Raw genomic sequence first — 19,354 nt, 5'->3', positions numbered from 1 at the left:
AGTACTCCTTTTTTTTTTACAAGTACTCCTGTTCTTTTTGCAGCTACAGACTAACACAGCTGCTACTCTGAAATCAGTACACACTGTCAGCTCTCCAGTTTTATGGGTCAGGCTCATCCCAGATGGCTGGTGGTGGTTGTTTTTTGTACCAGGGAGGAGATGGCACCCCTAGGATACTAGGCAAGCTATGGAGGGTCCCACGGGCATTGGTGCCTATGCAGCTGGACCTCAGATCAAACCAGAGCTGATGGCGATAGGCAAAGTTGGCACAGCCCTGCCTGAGCCACACTCGCCTTGGGGGGAGGGCTCTGTAGGGGAGCTGCTGGGAAGCACTGTGAAGGGACGAGGGGGGCTCCAGCTCCAGCGGGCCGGGTGAGGGAAGGCCTCAGGCCTTCCACAGCTCACCCGCCTTCTCCCCAGGCCCGCCCCCGGCTCGCGCCTCACGCACAACCCGCAGCCTGGCGCGCGGCCGCCCCACCTCCACGCGAAGGCCTCCCCGGCGGGGCGGAGACAGACAGACAGCGAGCGAGCCGCGCCGGCGCGGGACGGGAAGCAGCGCCCGCCCGGCGCTTGGCGGAGGGGAGCCGCGGCCATGGCCGCGCTGCAGCGGAGCGTTGTGTCCCCGGCGGGCAGGCACAGCGCCTCGGTGATCCTGCTGCACGGCTCAGGTGCAGGCCTCAAGGCTTTATGTCCCGAGGCACTTGCAGGGGGGCGCTAGGCTGGGGCGAGCCCGGGGACCCTGCTTTTTGCAGGGGTGGGGGCCGCTGGGCTGGGGCGAGCCACGGGGGCCCACTCTGCAGGGGAGGCGCTGGGCTGGGGCCTTAGGGGTGTGTTGTAGTCGTTAGTGCACAGGTATGGACCATCCTGGATTTAGGCTGGAGGCTCAGGGCTTTACTGAGGCGAGTGGCACCCTTACCTTTAATGAGATCACTGGTGTGAGTACGGGCTCAAAAGCAGACCCCTTGGACCCCCCCCCCCCCCCATGCCTCATTCTCCACCTGTAAAATGGCAATAGGGGCAGTAAAGGGACTCTGTCGGTTTGAAATCTAGACGATTTCAAAAACGGAGTCAAAATGAGTTTGAAGTTCTGTACCTGCTCCCAAATTCCCATGCTAGTTTATGTGGGTTTACACCCACAGTTTCCTCCCCTTTCAAAAATGTTTTTTTCTCCCCCCTGCTGCAGTCTGCACACAAATAACAGGGAAACCAAGGCTACAGATCTGCAAACACTTAGGCCATGTCTAGATTGGGATAAAAGGTGTGGTAGCTAACACATCCTAACTGAGGCATTTGAAAAGTCTAGTGTAGACAAGGTGGGATGTATTTTAACGTGCACGCATAAAGCTGAGGCTTCTCCTCAGCTTGAATTTGACCAGTTCAATGTGAGTTAAAGGCATGTGTTAGCAAATATAATATTTATCCTAGTCTAGACAAGGCCTTAGATGTACGGATAACTGAATTCATGCAGGGGATTACCTTCATAAGTAAAAAATTACTTGTGTGCACAAAAATGTACAGGATCGGGGTGACATTTTCAAGAGTGCCTAAATCGGTGGGACTGGTGCTGCTGTATCACGTAAATTCTTTTGAAATCCCCAACCCAGTTCATACCTGACCACACAGGTGAAATATTTAAACTAACTATATGAAAAAATGCTTTTAATTTTACAGAGTGAACAAACTGAAAAAGTATTTCCTCCATTATAAGTTATAGTCATTTTAGGTATTGCTTGCTATTTTTTTTTTACCCTAATGTTGTTACATCAGGAGGAAATGTAATCTTGAAATTGACTCTCTCTAATTAATTAAGGGTATGCGTAAGGGTTTGATGGATTGAGGCTTTAGGAATCCATTCTGTTGTGGTGTCTACAAGTATCTGTCAGTGCTTGAGTTAGATCTCTTAAAGTTATTTTACTGATATATATATATATATATAATCATGATGTTTATATTTGATTTGACAAAGTTTTCATATGTGTTTTTATTTTTATAATCCAGTTTGAATTTAGTTTATTAAACCAGGACTGTCAAAACTGTTTTGATTTCACAAAGCATACAAATGAAGGGGAGTTAATACAATATGCTCAGCTTCTCCTATTAACTCTAATACTTTAATGCTGGAGGAAATAATTTCCTCTTATTTTTTAGAAAGTGGGGGAAGATTATGGTTAGAGGTTGATTCCACAAGTGGTTTAAGTACTGTACAATTTTTCATTATTGTTATAACTCTACTCATAATATTTACAATGGAGCTGTAAGGAAAAGTAAGAGTGCTCTTTTATCTGGTTTTATTTAACAGTTCTGCAGGGTGGGTTCCAAAGCAGGGGTAGCCAGTTATCTTAGTTATACTGCATTGTTGCCCTCTGGACAGAGCAACAGCTCAGTAGCAATCCCATTAATCCATTTTTTTCCTTAATGGTTGCCACCAGTTAATTGCAATACAAAGATGAGTTGACCCCAGATTGAATGGGAAGGTAGTGGAGAACTCCCCATACAGTAAATCCAGTATTAGCATCAAGCAATATAGTAGTTCAGCAAGAAAAGCGGTGATCTTAAGACACTGGAGTCAGGCCTTAAATCTGTAATCATTTTGTAGACAGCTACTCAACTCTGTGTATGTGTCTGAGAGACACGTGGAGGGTTGGAGAGGTTTGGCCGCTCATGGTTGAAAGGGAAATTAAAACTTGTGTTTTTATTTTAAAAGGAAAAGGTAGCAATCGGTATCACAGCTAGCTGATTTTAGCCTCAGGCTTTGAAATAGGGCCCTGAAACTGAATTGGTTGTGCATTATTCATTCTTCTTAGTACTGTTCAGAAGAGAAGATAGTGTTAAAATAGTATGTAAAAATGTCTGAAGTCCAGCACTTTCTGATGTGTGCTTTTTATGTAACAGAGATTAGTTGCATCCAAATGGGAGCCCTGGTAATTATGACAATGTTAGGGCGATGATGGCAGTTGGTACATGAGGATCAAAGTCTCTTAACTAATGAGTCTTCTGCAAGCTGTTCAAACAGACTAAGGGCTAGTCTGCACTAGTAGACCAGCGGCTGTAGCGCTTCACTAGAAGATGCTCTATGCTGACGGGAGAGAGCTCTTCCGTCAGCATAATAAAACCATCTTCTCCAGAGGCAGTAGCTATGTTGGCAGGAGAAGCTCTCCCACCGCCATAGCACTGTCCATACCGGAGCTTAGGTCGGTGTAACTTAAGTCGCTCGGGGGGGAGGGAGGGAAAGAGGAGCTTATTCACACCCTGACCAACATAAATTATACTGACATAAGTGGTAGTAAGAAAAGGAGGACTTGTGGCACCTTAGAGACTAACAAATGTATTTGAGCATAAAATTTTGTGAGCTACAGCTCACTTCATCGGATGCATTCAGTGGAAAATACAGTGGTAGTGTATACAAGCCCTGGCTCCCAGCTTTATGCATCCTCCTGCTGACACTCAAAGCTCATGAAATGGCAGTAAAGAAAGGGGAGATGTGATGATATCTCCTGTATCACAGAGAAAACATAGAAGATCTATGGCTCCAATCTGGCAAATGCTTATAAGCATTCACACTTAATTTTGATTTGCAGAATCAAGGCTTACGTTCTCTAATGAAGGAAAGATATATGTAGGGAAAGGAATTTTATTTTCAAGCTTTTAAAAGTATTTTGTTAATAGTGTATCTTAGACAGACAACCCATATGTTCCAAATTTGACTGTTGAGATTTGCTTTGATTCCAGCCTACGCTAGTCACATGATTGAAGTTACTCATGAGCATGTTTGCAGGAATAAATCCACAATGGGCTCCTAGTTATGTCTTTAATTTGTATATAGATTTTTTAAAAAAATGACAAAGTCAAAATAAACACTGTAAAATTTTTGGGCCCAATCCTGGAAAGACTTACTATGGAGACTAGCACTTACTGCTGTGAGTTATTTACGATTTGACATAAATAGGGCCATTCGTAGTACATTTTGTGCTTGGCAGTAAGCAGGAGCAGGACAGGGTCCTTTTGCCTTCCATTCATTAACTGAAGCATAATCCCGTAGTATTTATTTACATTTTATTTTGTAAATAATATCTCGGGGCTTTCTTTGTTGAAACCTAAAGCAATAAAAAGCCTTTTCCACCTGAGGGCTTGTCTTCACTGCAACAGTTACCTTTAGTGAATACAATGGAGTTACCCCACTCAGGTTATCCTGGCTCCATTGAGAATGACTATACTGTGAAACAATACTTCAGATACACAGTGATTTGGATTAGTAGTACAGAGCGATTGGATTCGCCGCTGATCAGTTTCTGTAACTCAAGATGCCGCTTCCCTGTTGTTTATTTGCTGGAGTGTCAGTACCACTAGAGCTTCAACCCACTTTCCTGACTGGTCTGCTAGCTCCAATTTAAAGAAACACTTAACTCCAAGTTAGACATTTTTGTGTGTGTGGATGAGCGTTGGTTAAAGGCAAAACTCGAGTTATACATTGAGAACACTGCAGATGTTCGCTGAAGATAAGAGCTTAAAAGGAGGAGAAAATGGATGGATGTTTGTGAGACACTTTGAATACATTGAATCTGCAAGGATCCACGCATGTGGACACCTGCTTGTAGGATCACAGACTCAACTGTTGTTGGGTGTCGGCCAGAGCCACAAAATTCAGACCCTGATCTCAGCCAACTCTCAAGAAAGGGACTGGTTTGGATTTAGGATTTTGAGCAGCCTGTCATAATTCTAGGAGCCAGGTGGTTGGATCTGGGTTCATATTTTGAACTCCTTTTTACCAAGAGTTCAGGGGAATTTGGATCTGAGATTTTAGTTGAACTCTATTTCTAATAAAAACATCATATTTAATTATACAGTTATTATTTTCAACTACGTTTTGAGGACTGTTCATTTAAAACCTTTGTAATTAAAAAAAATGAAGAAAATAATAAAATGCATCTTTTTTAAGAGGACATCAACTGACAAGCTTTTTGGATTGTTTTTTACTTTGTATTTTCTTGCATTTCCCTGTGGGTTTTTTATCACTTTACTATCAGTGGATAATTATCTAGGTTATAAGGACACAAGATTTTTGTGGCCAACTGGGAAATCAATGGCAGTAATGCTGTAGCAAAATGTTTATAAAAGCAATAGTATGTAGTCCCTTTAAGAGTGTGATCAGACAGGTGTTGAGTACGTCCTGATTTCAAAGAGAGCTGAAGGTTCTCAGTACTTTCAGAAGTTGCTGAGCAGCTTGCAGGATCGAGTTTGTAAATTAAGTGAATTTCAGGTATAAATATTTTTGGCATTGTATGGTGCTACCTATAAATATGTGGAATAACATTTCCTGTGTGTTTGTGTTTTGCAGGTGACACTGGCCCCGGAGTAAGAGCGTGGATCAAACAAGTTCTGAATCAGGATTTGGTTTTCCAGCATATAAAAGTAATTTATCCAACAGCTCCTGCCAGGTATTGTGCAATGCCTTTTACTACTAAGACTAAATTCCTCTAATCTTCTGACAAAATCATTGTTGTGAAAATATTCTTATACCTTTGGGTACAGGTAGTGCTTTGTTTTGCAATTCTTTCTGTCCTTTTTTTGGTGATACTTGGAGCTCAGTAATGCTTTGCAACCTCAGGATCCTATTTTTAAATGCATGAGATTTTATGTAGGACACACACTTCTAATTCACATTAAAGTCCTGTCCGCATTACAATTGAATACTTCACAAGAATAATATAGATAGGGATTTTTCTATGACATGCTGTAACCAGGTTTTATTAAATCATATTCTGGGCTACCTCCATACCTATAATTGTTCCCATAAATCTATTACCAGAATTAACCAAACATTTCACTATACATAATATCACACTTTGGTTCTGACGAACAGTAGTCCTGTGTGACTGGTAGGAGTATTTGCCTTGTAATAAATATATAATTAGGAGCAATGCAAGGATCATCTTCAGCTATTGGTGACAGCACTGGAAATTAAAACATTTGAATCACAAGGTTGATTTGGTTTTTAATTTAGAATAATTGGGTACAGAATCAATAAAAATTGAGTCCAGTTTCCTCATCGCAGGTGCCTGCGTTTGCAAGCCCCATTATTATTTGTTTAGTCATAGTAAAGTGCCACAATGTGCTTTGTGGCATACAGGAAATAGATTTCAGAGTAGCAGCCGTGTTAGTCTGTATTCGCAAAAAGAAAAGGAGTACTTGCGGCACCTTAGAGACTAACCAATTTATTTGAGCATGAGCTTTCGTGAGCTACAGCTCACTTAGCTCATGCTCAAATAAATTGGTTAGTCTCTAAGGTGCCACAAGTACTCCTTTTCTTTTTACAGGAAATAGAGGGAGCTAATGGTACTTGCCCTAAGGAGCTTACAAGCTAGGGCCAGCATTTTCAGACTTGACTGCCTAAAGCTAGGCACTTAAATCCGTATTTAGCTATCTAAATAAATAGCCTGATTTTTCAGAGGCGTTTGGCTTATCTCTGAAAATCAGGCCACTTATTTGAATGTCTGATGACCTGATTCAGGAAAGAACTTCCATGGAAGTCAGTGAGACTGAAGCGTATGTGTAAGTGTTTTTCTGAGTCTGGGCCTAAATATGGATTGAAGTATTTATTTTAGGTACCAATGTTGAAAGCTTTTGTCCTAAATATATATATGGGGTGGGGTTTGTGACATCTAGTGTTTGCTTTCAAGGACCAGAAGTTTGAGAGAGTTTTCATTGAATTGGTTCAGGTGGTACAAAATCAAAAATTATTATTAATAATAATAATATGTATTACGGTAGCACCTAGGAACTCTAATCATGGGCCGGTACCCCATTGTGCTAGGTTCTGTACAAACACAGACAAAAAGACAGTCGAGATTTTGTTTTGCTCTTCACATATCTATATAGAAGCAGTCCTTGACCCAAGGAGTTTACAGTCTAGTTATTATGCATGCAACATAACTGACTCACTGTATATGGATGAGAGCAACTCAGGGTTGTGGAGAAAACTTGCCCAGGACATTGCTGAAAATCTTTGTGGAAGAAGTGTGTTTTATGGAGAGATTTAAGGGAGGTAGTTCAATAGGTCAGCTCCACTATGGACATGATTTTATTCAAACAAGACACTGCTCCCTTGACGCTAGGCTAAGTGTGCAGCTAGCGTTATCCGTGGGGCCCAAGAGGCTCCATCCTCTGCATGAATATTGGCAGTAGATGCAGGTTTGCTAGAATTAACTTCTGTAACGTTCCTCCTTCAGCCTTCCTGTGTGTGTCCTATGTGGGCAAAATGCCTCAGGCCACATCTATTTGGCCACTAAAGTTCCGCTTTCCCATTCCAGCATATCCAAAGCCACAATCTTGCCCTATTATTTTATTTTTTTGTAGATAACTACAGCTATAGGCAACATTGTAAATGATTAAATCAGTACATGTTATGATTTACCAAGGAGCTTTTTTTTGACTTGGACACAGATTGTAACGTATCAATAAAGATGACATGTAAAAAAAGAGCCTAGATTGTAACGTAAAAGGTATGAATAATTAGTTGCCCGGTTTCAGTCAAGTTTACTCTCATTATTCTTTTCCAAAGCAAACTAAGGTCAAGCATGATTTGATTCAACTTTGCAGCTTTTAGCAGGATTTTTCCATTCTGTTCTCCTTGTGTGAAAGGGATATATCCAAAGAAAAATACCTGTAGTGCATTTGTCTTTGATTGGTAACTGAGAAGTACATTATAGAATATTGCTTTACAGCCCCCTTGTTCCTGTTAAACACCATTAACTGACACAGTGAAATAAAACAGATGCGCTTAAGTACAGTAATGCTTGCCACTGTTTGGGGCTATATACAAACAAAGGAAGTTTGTAAAAGTATGCTTTACTGGTTACAATGTAAATAACTTTTGCTTGGCCAGTATGGGTTTTTGTTATTTTGGTGTTTAAATCTAATGCATGTTATATACTTTGTAAAGTCTGTAATGGTTTCTCTTCCCTCTTTCCATAGAAGAGAAAAATCAAGGCCAAAAATGTCAAATTGGAATGACAAATGGTAGGCTCCTCCATCCATATGTAGGAACCTAAATATATGGACTGATTTCTTTTTCCTGTGGTACTGAGCACCAGTTAAGGTTTTCAGTACCTCTGAAAATCAGGCCTTAAATTACCCAGTGGTACTGTCCAGGTACACTGAGGCCCTGATCCTATGGTTGATAACCTATGAGGGGATGGTTGTGTCTGAGTGGAGTTCTGTTGACATCCAAGTAGTTCTGTGGAGGTTAGCAATCCACAGTTGTGCATCAGAGCATAACGCTTATTGGCAGTTTTGACCCTAATGATTAAAAGCAAAAAGAAGCTTCAGAAGTTAGGCATGCCTATAAACGTTGCCTGAATTTTTTAAGGGACCTGACAAGCAGTAGAACTTGTATAATTTTTATCATGCTGTCTTGGAATTTTTTTAAATTGTTTTATCCCAGCACTGAAATAATTGCTTTTTCCCCTCCTATTTCCTATAGGAGTTATTGGGGCTTAACTCACCAACTATCATAGACCGAACTCTTTTGGAGCAACCAAAGAACATACTCCAGAATAAAATCCTAAAAACATATTCATTCTGCCTGATTAACTTTTAAAATATAAAATTATTTAGTGTTGATTGAGGAATGATACAAGGCAAACTACTCCTGAGAGAATTCTGCACCAAAAAAATTAAAAATTCTGTTCAAAATATTTTAAAGTTTGGCAAAAATCTGCTTATTTTATTTGTTAAAATAACACAATATAATCAAACCATTTTCAAATGTTTGCTGACAAGTATTTTGAAATAAATTACCAAAATAATTGAAAATGGTGTGATTACATTGCTATTATGTTACTGTGTTATTTTGCAGAACTTTGCAGAATTTTAAATTTTTCAATTTTTTTGGCACAGAATTCCCTCTAGAGTACCAGGGTTCTGTGTGGCGCAGTCTGGGTGTGGGCAGCTTGCGGGGGTCTGGGTACGAGGAGGAATCTGGCTGCACAGGCGCTTGGTGTGGGGTTCTAGGTGCAGGGGGAATTGGACTCTGCAGGGGAGTCCAGGTGAAGGTGGTTAGGGCTCGGGGGGAGGGCTGAGGGAGTGGGGCTTGGTGGATATAACCCAGCCCCAGCAGCTCTGTGCAAGGAAGGGAAGGGGAAGGGGGAACTACATTTCCATCCTCCTCCCCCTTCCCCACCCAGCTGAGACATCCCTGGGCAGCCAGGGCATCCCCAGACCTCCCTCCGCCCAGTGATTTACCTCTCTCCTGGTGGCCCAAACAGACATGTCTGAGCTGCCAGGGAGGAGTGAGTGAGCACTGATGCAGCTTCTCTTTGCTTCCCCAGAGAAACCATTTTCTGCGGAAGGTAAAGAGAATCTGCGGGGGATTTTTCTGCTGTGCAGCAGTGGCGCAGAATTCCCCCAAGAGTAAAACTCTTCAGGGAAAAGCCTTATATAATAGGGATTAAAGCGATAAGATGGTAAATAAATTATATCCGTTGTTATAGTTGTTTTAGCTAGTCTGCAGAAGGGATATAATTCTGTTATTCTATAGAAGGTTTAAAAAACCCGGAGAAAGATTATCATTTTTTTTAATTACACTCTTCTGTAATGGGAGCTGACCGCCTTCAAATATCTGAGTTGGCTGCTTTAAAAAAAAAAAAAAAAAAGTCTGTATAATATGGCTGGCTCTCAGTTGCTTAAAAACAAAGTATAATTTTAACATTTGTTTTACTTTAAAATATATATACGTATATGGAAATAATTCTGGTATAAGAAACTAGATTAACCACCCTGGAGACTGAAGGCCTTCTATCCCCAGAACAAGTATAACATGGACAACAACTTCGTTGTACGTCCTTACCAATGTATCTGCTGGGGTATTTCACTTTGAGGTGCTGACGGTCTCAACTGCTTTCTGGCTTCAGGTGTCGAAAGACATGTTGATATCAGAAGATGATTAAATAAAAAAGTCATTTGAATGAAGAAGTTGACTGAAGACACCAGTTGAGGGCACTGAGCACCTTGCAGGATTTTGCCCTCATTCCTTGTTATATCAGTTGTGACTACCAAGATGACTGCCAATTAGTGACATGGTGGATTTTTTTAATTGGTCACTTGTCCTTTAAGAAGTGGGAATGTACTACCAAACAGTCATCCAATGATAGCTTCAGTCATTACTGATGTGGTGCTAAATTTTTTTTTATTTGTCACCAGTCTTTGGAGCCATGCAGTGCCTCATTTTAATGTTCTTTTAAAAAACAAAACAAACTCTTCCAATGACAAGTACTTCAGCCACATTCCTGTTTGGCTTTTGTTCTTGACATTAAATTGCACCAAATTTTATAAAGGCAGTGCAATAGCTGTCAGGTCCCAGAGCAAACTACTTAGTCTGTGGTCAGTCTAAGACTTCAGTTCTTGCATTATTCCTTTTAAAAAGATGAAAATATTTTATATATGTATATCTAACACTACTTTCTAACATACTAACAAATGCTCTGATACAGAGAGCATGTGGGCCCCTGTTTATTAATGTGAAAGAAATACATGCATTTATAAAACCCTAATTTAATAAAATAAGAAGTGGATAATTTTGTAATGGCTGCAAAGAAGTTGGGGGAAGATTAATGGGATGGACTCCAGAAGGCACAGACATGTAGCTGAGGCCAAATCATTTTACAAGTTTCTGTTTTTAGTTTTTCACTTTTCCTAGAAGCATTTTGTTTTATCTCTGTATAAGCTTAAAATATTGAAAAAGATGATTGTCGTTTTATTTTAATGGAACATTCAATTAACTTCTTTTTTAGTGTTCTTCCACCATTGATGTCTCTGTAGCCAGATTTAAATTGTTAAACGCGGTTGAATTAGGATTCCCCCCCAGTAATGTTGATGCACATGCTTTAATTAAAAACCAGGGGTTTAAATTGTAGCCCTAGTAGCTGATGCAATACTTAAAGCCACTTCTGCACTCACAGTTTTAAAGGCAAAGAGTTTCCTTTTTTTTCTTCTTTATTTGGGTCAGCACGGCTGCAGCTTTAAATACTGTTTCAGTTGCTACCACTGTGACTTAAACATTCGGTTTCTATTGACTATCTAAATCAGGAGAACTGAATACCACCCAGTTTAGCTTTAAAAAAAAAAAAAAATAGAAAGTGATAGTTTAAATTGGCATTGCAGCAGCTAACGTGGTAAAGTTAAAACTATTGAGGCTCCACTTGTTTTAATAAATATACCTTGCCTTTATAATTCTCTTGAAAAATCTAGGTCAAAGATTCTTTGCGCTGTTTAGCATTCCCTTCTGACAGTCTTTCCCGTTGTAAGTCAGAAAGTAAACTGTAAATAGACAACTTGGACTATTTTGTGGATCTTTTTGACATCCACTAGCATATCTTCTCATGGCCAACAGACCGCTCTGCATAGTTTGAGTGTTACACATTTTGCACAATACACTGTCCTTCCTCTGTTGGAAGTATATTGCTAAAGGCTGTTCAGTACTGCGGGCTAGTGTTCCAGCCTTTCACCTGGGTTCAAATCTTCACTTTGCTGTTGAGTGGAGGTGAGTTTCATTTCATACTAGTCCCCATCTGGCCACATCACAAAAACCCCAGACAGTTTGGCACCATTCAGCTACATTGGCAGCAGTCTCTGCTTGTGAGAGGCCTAGGATTGGAAAAGCAGCAGGAGTATTGCAGGTCAAGATTGAGATGGATTGGCAGAGCTGTAAGGGGGAACATGCACCGTGCCTATTCGTACTATGTTTGGCTCAAGCAAATGTTATTAATCCCTCAGTTTCATGAGCCCTAACCTCATTCATAAATTTAAAACAAAGGAGCTTTGTAGAAGTGGGATTCTGATGGACACATAGACGGATTTCAGATATTGTCAAGCTGTTTCTCTTTATTCTGACCACATAGATATCAAGACCTATCTTGGAGTTTACACTATACCACTATTCTGCAGCATGGAGAAAGCATATTTTTGCAAATTGAATATCTTTTCATTTCATTTCTCATGTATCCTTTGTGGTTTACGTGCTGCAGCAAGTACGTGAACCGTTTAATGTTCAGGATAACATACCCATATGAAATACATGCATACAGTGAATGCATCTTTGCCCAGCAGGTACCTTGAGGGGGGAAAAGCAGTGTATAATAACGGTTCTGTCTCAGGTTCCTTATTCCTTAATCCATACTCTAGTGGCATTCTTCCTCCCATTTCTCTTCATTTCAACTTTTTCCCCGTGCAGCTGGAAACCTATTATCTCCACCTTGGGAATGGGTAAGAATTCTGCTGTTGCAGCATTATTCATATTGTTTCCCAGCAAGTTATGGGGGTTTGAGATGTATGTTACATTATTTATTTTAAAGCTTTCCTTATATTTTTCTCATTGTAAATGTTAGGTTTTTTTCACTGTGATTAGCCTGTTGAGTCCCTATGTCATCTGCCAATCCCTTCTACATTGTTTGCCACCAGTTCTGGAAAGCTGCCATTCTGAACTTCAGAGCATGGCTTAGGAGTGCCTTCCAGTGCTCCAAATAGAGTTTCTGGTATGTCCCTGGCCATATTCATTCAGCAAAATGACAGTGGGTTTACAGTCACCAATAGGAGGACACTCGGGTGGAGGTGGTCTCTGAGAAGACCATTTGAACTCAAATAGTAAATACTACAATTGTGTAGAAATTTTTAAAATTGATGTGCTTTGCAGACCGAAACATCCAAAACAATAAAATAATACTATGGTATAAAATTCGCTGGGCAGAACAGTGCTCTGTTGCAGTGATACAAATTCCGAGTAACTCCAGTGTAGCATCCTATAGACTTAATCTGTTTTTTCACTACCTCTAAAAGATGCTACAGCTGAGTTATTTGGGATTTAAACTGCTGCAGTTATTTAAAAGCAGATATTGGCCCACTAATTCCCTCCAAACCACACAACTCTTGCCAAAAATTCCTAATCGCCTTACTCCACTTGCCAGTAAATATTTAAAGGTTAATTCACCACTTTGTAGAGGGCCTGTATGAGGTCTGTGCATCACCACTTAAAGTCCCACGTATGCTATATTTTAAGATATGAATGAGACTTAAGTGGTACATAGGTCTGTGTTATAGAATCATAGCAATGTAGGGCTGGAAGGGTCCTCGAGAGTTAACTTGTCCATCCCTTGCTCTGAGGAAAGATCAAGTATACCTAGATCATCCCTGACAGGTGTTTGTCAGACCCATTCTTAAAAACTTCTGCTGACGAGGATTCCACAGCCTCCGTTGGAAGCCTATCCAAGGTGTTTATCCTTATAAGCAAAAGGTTTTTCCTCATATTTAACCTAAATCTCCCTTGCCAGTTAAGCTGATTACTACTTGTCCTACTTCCAGGGGATGTGCAGAACAGTCTCTGTCCTCTTTATAACAGCCCTTCGCATAGTTGAAGACTGTTCTCAGTCATCTTTTCTCAATAGTAAACATGCCCAGTTTTTAAACCTGTCCTCATAGGTCAGGTTTTCCAAACCTTTTATCGTTTTTGTTGCCCTTCTCTGGACACTCTCCAGTTTCTCCTTATCTTTCTTAGAATGTGGCACCCAGAACTGGAGACAGGCTGAGGCCTCACTAGTACTGGGTAGCGCAGGGCAATTGCCTTACATATGACGCTCTTACATATGTCTTACATATGACGCTCCTGTTAAGACACCCCAGAATGATATTAGCCTTTTTTGCAACTGCTTTTCATTGTTGATGCATTTAGTTTGTGATCCACAATAACCCCTGCTCCTTTTCAGCAGGATTACCAGTTATTGACCCTTTTGTAGTTGTGCATTTGATTTTTTTCCTGCCTAAGTATATTCTGTTCTGACTTGGAAGGGAGTGTTGCTTATGGAAAGGTGCACCTTGTTTCCATAGCATCCCAGTGAAGCCTCAAATTATTAAAATGTCAATACTTTTACAGACTGTACTGTCAAACATTTACTGGTAGGCTAAGAAGGATTCTCATACAGTTAAAGCTAAACAATTTTTATGTACTATACTTAAAAAAAAAAGAATTCACTAATTCATAGTATTTTATTAATGTGCAGTGGATCTTCCAGTCATTAGCAGAGATTAGCTGTGAAACAGGAAGGGTTTGCAAAAGTGAGATTAAAAGCTTTTTCCTCCTTTTTCAATATTGTTTGTGTCTAGTCTAAAATAAGAGTGATTTTTTTAAAAAGATAAAACCAGTGTATGTGTGTCCCCTTGCTCTCAGGCAAAAATTATATCCAGTGGAAAAAAGATTTAATAGCCAGAATTGTCAGGAGTTGTGTATAAGGTAATCAGATTCTCCCCTCCCCCAACAAAAATACCCATAGCCTTCTAAATTCTTGCTACATAAGTACTCCAACTGATACATTCTACTCTCATTTACACTGGTGTAAATCCAGAGCAATTCCAGTATAGATTGCACTAATGTAACCAATCAGAATCTGGCCCACTGAGTTCTGTTGAACAGCATGCATGAGTCAGGGCTAATGGCGAGGGGTCCTAGTTTAGAAGTGTTTGAAAATTGGATATGTATATAGGCAATCTTTTCTTTTCCCCCTTTTGTTTAAGTATACTTTCAAGTCTAATTTTCTTGAACTTCTCCTGACACATATCTAATGCAGTAACTATTGGTGCGGTATGGCACCGTAAGGCTGCCCTGTTAACAATAGCAATGTGTTTGTGTCCATGTTTCTAAAATAAATCCTGTTTTTGAGGGGCGTATAAATTTGGCATGAAATGTACCCTGGGCTTTAGGATTTTGATACAGGAATAATGTGTAGTTTTTTTTAACCAAGTGTATTAAACAGAGAGCCTGATCCTGCAAACCATTATATGCATTGAGTGCCTTTATTCATGAGTGTAAGGGTTTGCACAACTCATCCTAAATAGTTTAAAAAGTTAAACTAGGGAAAAAAGGGCAATAAAAAGTTTTTTCCCCCTCTTTTCTCATAAATTTATTCATCTTAAGGTTCAAATAGATTGAATTTAAATAAGTAAAAATAAACAGATTTAAAACTATGTGCCAAATTCTCTGCTGCTGGAAATTACTGCAATGAGTCAAATTGAACCAGCAAAAAATTTGGCACTAGGGGTGAAATCTGGCTCCGTTGAAATCAATGGGAAAGCATCCATTGACTTCAACACTGCCTGGATTTCACCCTAGAGCTTTAAACACTTTTATCTGGCACCCTGCTCTGTTGCCTGTGATCTTTCTTGCATATAAATGTAAGCCAACAAAATCCAGCATTAGAATGTCTTGTACAGAGCCCCAATCAGAATAAAGGGGGTGGGGGGAGAATCAGCATATTATTAACTTTAAAGTTTACCTTTCTCTTTCTTTGTACAGGGTTCTTAGCTCCACAACAGAGTCCCAGCTCCCATGCCATGTGGCACATCAGCAAGCTCTCATTATAACATTTTAAAAACTTCTGAAAAAGGTATAGCTAGTACTTGCCCTTTCCAGGCCAGCTCCAGGTTTCTACCTGGGTTTGTAGCATGTGTGATTTCATCAGCAGAGTGCTAGTCACACAGAGAGTGGAGCTGATAATCCATGATTAGACTGCACTTCTGTACCAGGAACATTTAAAATTAATGATATGCCATCTTATCTTACCCTGCTTACCTGAGGCATCCACCTTCTTATAATTAGGCTTTTGCTGATTGATTTTTTCACATAATCTTTTTAAGTTTTATGTTGTGCAAGTGCAACTAACTGTATTTATTAACTAATCAATACAGTACCAATAATACTGCGTTATTTTTATGTTAACAATATTTTCCAAATGACATTTTGCAGGACTAATTTAAAGGTGATACCTAAAATGGTATAAATTAGACTCCCACTCCATTGATTTAAACTCATTTAGACCTACTTATCTTAAGTCAACCCAGGTGTAAGGGAGTCTAAATTGGTTTAATCTACTCTCCAGAGAGCTGCAAAAGGTGTAAATTACCTCCCTGCTTTCACTTATGTTTCCTACATTGGTGTATAAATTACACCAGCTTAGATTTACACATTACTAAAGTATTTCTAAATTACTTAAAGGATGTCTAATTTACACTTCTTCATGCATTACCTTTGAATTTGGCCCTTAATCTGCATGACAACTACCTTTGTGTTTAAATAAAAATGTAAACGATTAAAGTGAGTCGCTGTGGTTGTCAGTCAGTCACAGGTTTTCATAATGCATTTCTTTTTTATACAATACGTTCAGATTCCTGGATCCATGTGTTCTATTTTGAATTCTTATCTTGAAATTATGGATTAGCATAGATTCAGTCCCTAATATATTCCTCTGAACAAGCAGTTATAATAAAAAATGCACATTTAAAAAAACCCCTTTAATCCATTCAGACAAAACAATGCAGGTGAGATGTGAAGACGTTTAGAAGCATTTTAAAGATTCCATTTACGGGGTGCCTGGGGTTCCTTAGCACTGTTTATCTCTCCCCCATTTTTTTAGTGTTTAGAGTTAGTTCAACTTGTATAATGTTGCATTTGTAATGCTTGTTTGGGGAGAGGAGGAGGGAGAGAGGTAGGCTATGTTCTTTAAACAAGCCAGAGTTTTGAGGTTGAATTGATCAGGAGGAAGCTTTTTTTCTTTTAAAGGGTTGAGTCTTTCATGTGCTCCAAAGTACTTCATATAACTTCTGTTTTAAAAAAATCACTACAGAAAGTAAATCCACATTTTAAAACACATTTGCTAGTAGACCATAAATTTGTATTCAGAGAGTTTCAAAAACAGAGCTTACGGGGACATGAGGCCTTTACTTTCAAAGCCATTTTAAAAAAAAACAAACTTGAACCACAAAAATCTGTTGGGAGTAATGGTAAGGGTTTGATTTAAATTCTCAAAGGCAAGAAAACCTAAGTTAAGACAGACAGTGTGGTCTGATGCTGTCCTTAACTGATCACACAGCTTGCAGGCATGGAGCTGCTTTGCTTCAGAGCCTTGTTGCAATGATGTCAGGTGAGGATCAGTGTTGAACTGAATTTTCAGTGCACTCTAAATTTCCTTGGGTTTTTTTTTTTTTGTACATTTCAGGGCAACCTCCTCATGTTACTGTAACATAGGGTTCTTTTTTTCATACAATTAAACCACAAAGAAAAAATTTTGTGCTCTATTCTTGGAGCTGTGCAGATAGTTCCTTGCCAAACATATTTGTTTACAGTGGTAATGTCTGAGTTGTATTATATTGGTTAGTAAAGGGATTTATTTAAGGAACAAGGTGAATGACTAAAACAGATGTGCCAGTAGGATGTACTGTTAAAGCTGAAAAGTAAGATTCTTTTATGTGAGTTATTTTTTTATTGTATTTCTGAGAAACTAAATTTAGTTGTGAGGACATCTTTGTGACAACAGAATATATTCTGGCAATCCATTTGAGGGTCTGCTCCTGTGCTCTTTAAATGGATCAGTCTCCCATCTCCTTCACTGGGGCTTTATAAAGATGCATGTTAAGACCCTTAATCCCAGGTTTGATCAACCCTACAGTCATATTACATTATGGATTTTACCATGATTCAAAATCTTTAATTTTAAATCCATCTTCAGTTATAGCAAACATATATAATATATTAAAATATTCCATAGTTTCTTTGTAGTCCCCTGTCCATCTGCCTGTATCCATCTGTTGTCCCTAGTCCTATACCTAGATTGTGCGCTCTCTTTGTTCTTTGTATACGCAGCACCTAGCTCAGTGAGGTGCTGGATTGTGACCACGAGGCACTATGATAAGAGAATTAATAATATAGTATATGTTTTTACCATTCTGGTTTAATGACACAAAAATCTTCCCATGTCTTCAGCCTAGGTTTTTGTCATGTCAGGTACATACACACAACACAGTAATTGTGAAAAGAGAGTTAAAAGTGGAGTGGCTTGCAAATATGTGACTGATTTCTCACAGTTATTCACATTTCTGTTAATGGCATCATTAAAATTAGGGATTTTTGAGGCTGCATGGGGAAATAATAAATGCCTTGCATCTATAGCACCTTCCATTTCAGGATCTCAGTGCACATTTCTTTAAAGATCAGTTAATTTAGCCTGCCAATACCTCTGTGATATAGGTAAGTGGCATTATCTCAACTCCAGAGATTGGGTGATAAAGGCATAGAGAGCTTCAGTGAGTTGCCCATGGTCACCCAGATTCTGTCTGTGGCAGAATCTGATTCTCCTGATTCATTCTTTAGCTACAAGGCTGTAATTCCTGATTAGTAAGTGTAGTGAGGCAGAGTGACCTCCCTCCAGACTTGAGAACGAGGGACCACTACACACTGCCTGGTGGGAGGAGCCAAATCTCCCCCTTCTCTCCCCCCTCACCAGAAGTACCAGGGCGGGGCAGGAAGGATAAAGGTGAGTGGGAGCCATGGAAGGAGGCAGATGTCTCCAGCCCACTGCGGCACTCTGGAATTGAAACTGCGCTGTGCAGCTCCCTGCCCCCTCAGGAGACCCATCCTGGGTACGAGTTGTTGGGACTGCCATCAGCCCTGTACCTTGAGGGAGACGGAGCACCTTTGGACTGTGGAGCCCAGCACCTGGAATGGGGTAGGAAGGAGCCCAGGGAAACCAGACTTTGCTCCAGTTTTGTCACTGTTAGGGCCCTTAGCTGGGACCTGGTGGAGTAGCGTGGGCCCAGGTCCCCTTACCCTTCTGCTGCCAACCCCACCTTTGGTTTTGTGGTCTATTCACCCCTAAACCAGAAGGCCTGTGCTTTGTTTGTGGCTTGCCCCAGCAAAGAGACTGGGGGGCCTAGAGTCTGTGTTTGTTGGCTGCCTTAGCCAGGAATCATAGAAGATTAGGATTGGAAGAGACCACAGGAGGTCATCTAGTGCAACCCCCTGCTCAAAGCAGAACCAACCTCAACTAAATCATCCCGGCCAGAGCTTTGTCAAGCCGGACTTTTAAAACCTCTAAGGATGGAGATTCCACCATCTCCCTAGGTAACCCGTTCCACTGCTTCACCACCCTCCTAGTGAAATAGTTTTTCCTAATATCCAACCTAGAGCTCCCCAATGCAATTTGAGACCATTGCTCCTTGTTTTGTCATCTGCCACCACTGAGAACAGCCAAGCTCCATCCTCTTTGGAACCCCCCTTCAGGTAGTTGAAGACCTGCTATCAAATCCCCCCTCACTCTTCTCTTCTGCAGACTAAATAAGCCCAGTTCCCTCAACCTCTCCTCATAAGTCATGTGCCCCAGCCTGCTAATCATTTTGTTGCCCTCCACTGCACTCTCTCCAATTTGTCCAAATCCTTTCTGTATTGGGGCCCCCAAAAACTGAACACAATACTTCAGATGTGGCCTCACCAGTGCCGAATAGAAGGGAATAAATACTTCGCTTGATCTGCTGGCAATGCTCC

At 40.3% G+C, this 19,354-nt stretch overlaps 1 protein-coding gene across 2 annotated transcripts in view; it reads left to right on the top strand.

Moving 5' to 3' along the window:
* The first annotated feature begins 387 nt into the window (after nt 1-387).
* Nucleotides 388-19,354, top strand: part of LYPLAL1 (lysophospholipase like 1) — a 38,842-nt gene continuing 19,875 nt past the window's right edge. The window contains exons 1-2 of one of the 2 annotated variants that reach the window (XM_073338868.1): nt 388-668; nt 5,336-5,435. In XM_073338868.1, the coding sequence (XP_073194969.1) occupies nt 593-668; nt 5,336-5,435 (176 nt within the window). In that variant the 5' untranslated portion in view covers nt 388-592. Of the gene's footprint in view, nt 669-5,335; nt 5,436-15,352; nt 15,426-19,354 lie in introns of those variants that run through there. The other variant, XM_073338867.1, reaches the window with a different exon arrangement.

Source organism: Lepidochelys kempii, chromosome 3, assembly GCF_965140265.1.
Source record: "Lepidochelys kempii isolate rLepKem1 chromosome 3, rLepKem1.hap2, whole genome shotgun sequence".
In the NCBI taxonomy this organism is placed as follows: domain Eukaryota; kingdom Metazoa; phylum Chordata; order Testudines; family Cheloniidae; genus Lepidochelys; species Lepidochelys kempii.
The sequence above is the reverse complement of the archived record's forward strand: the minus strand, read 5'-3'. Positions and strand labels throughout refer to the sequence as shown.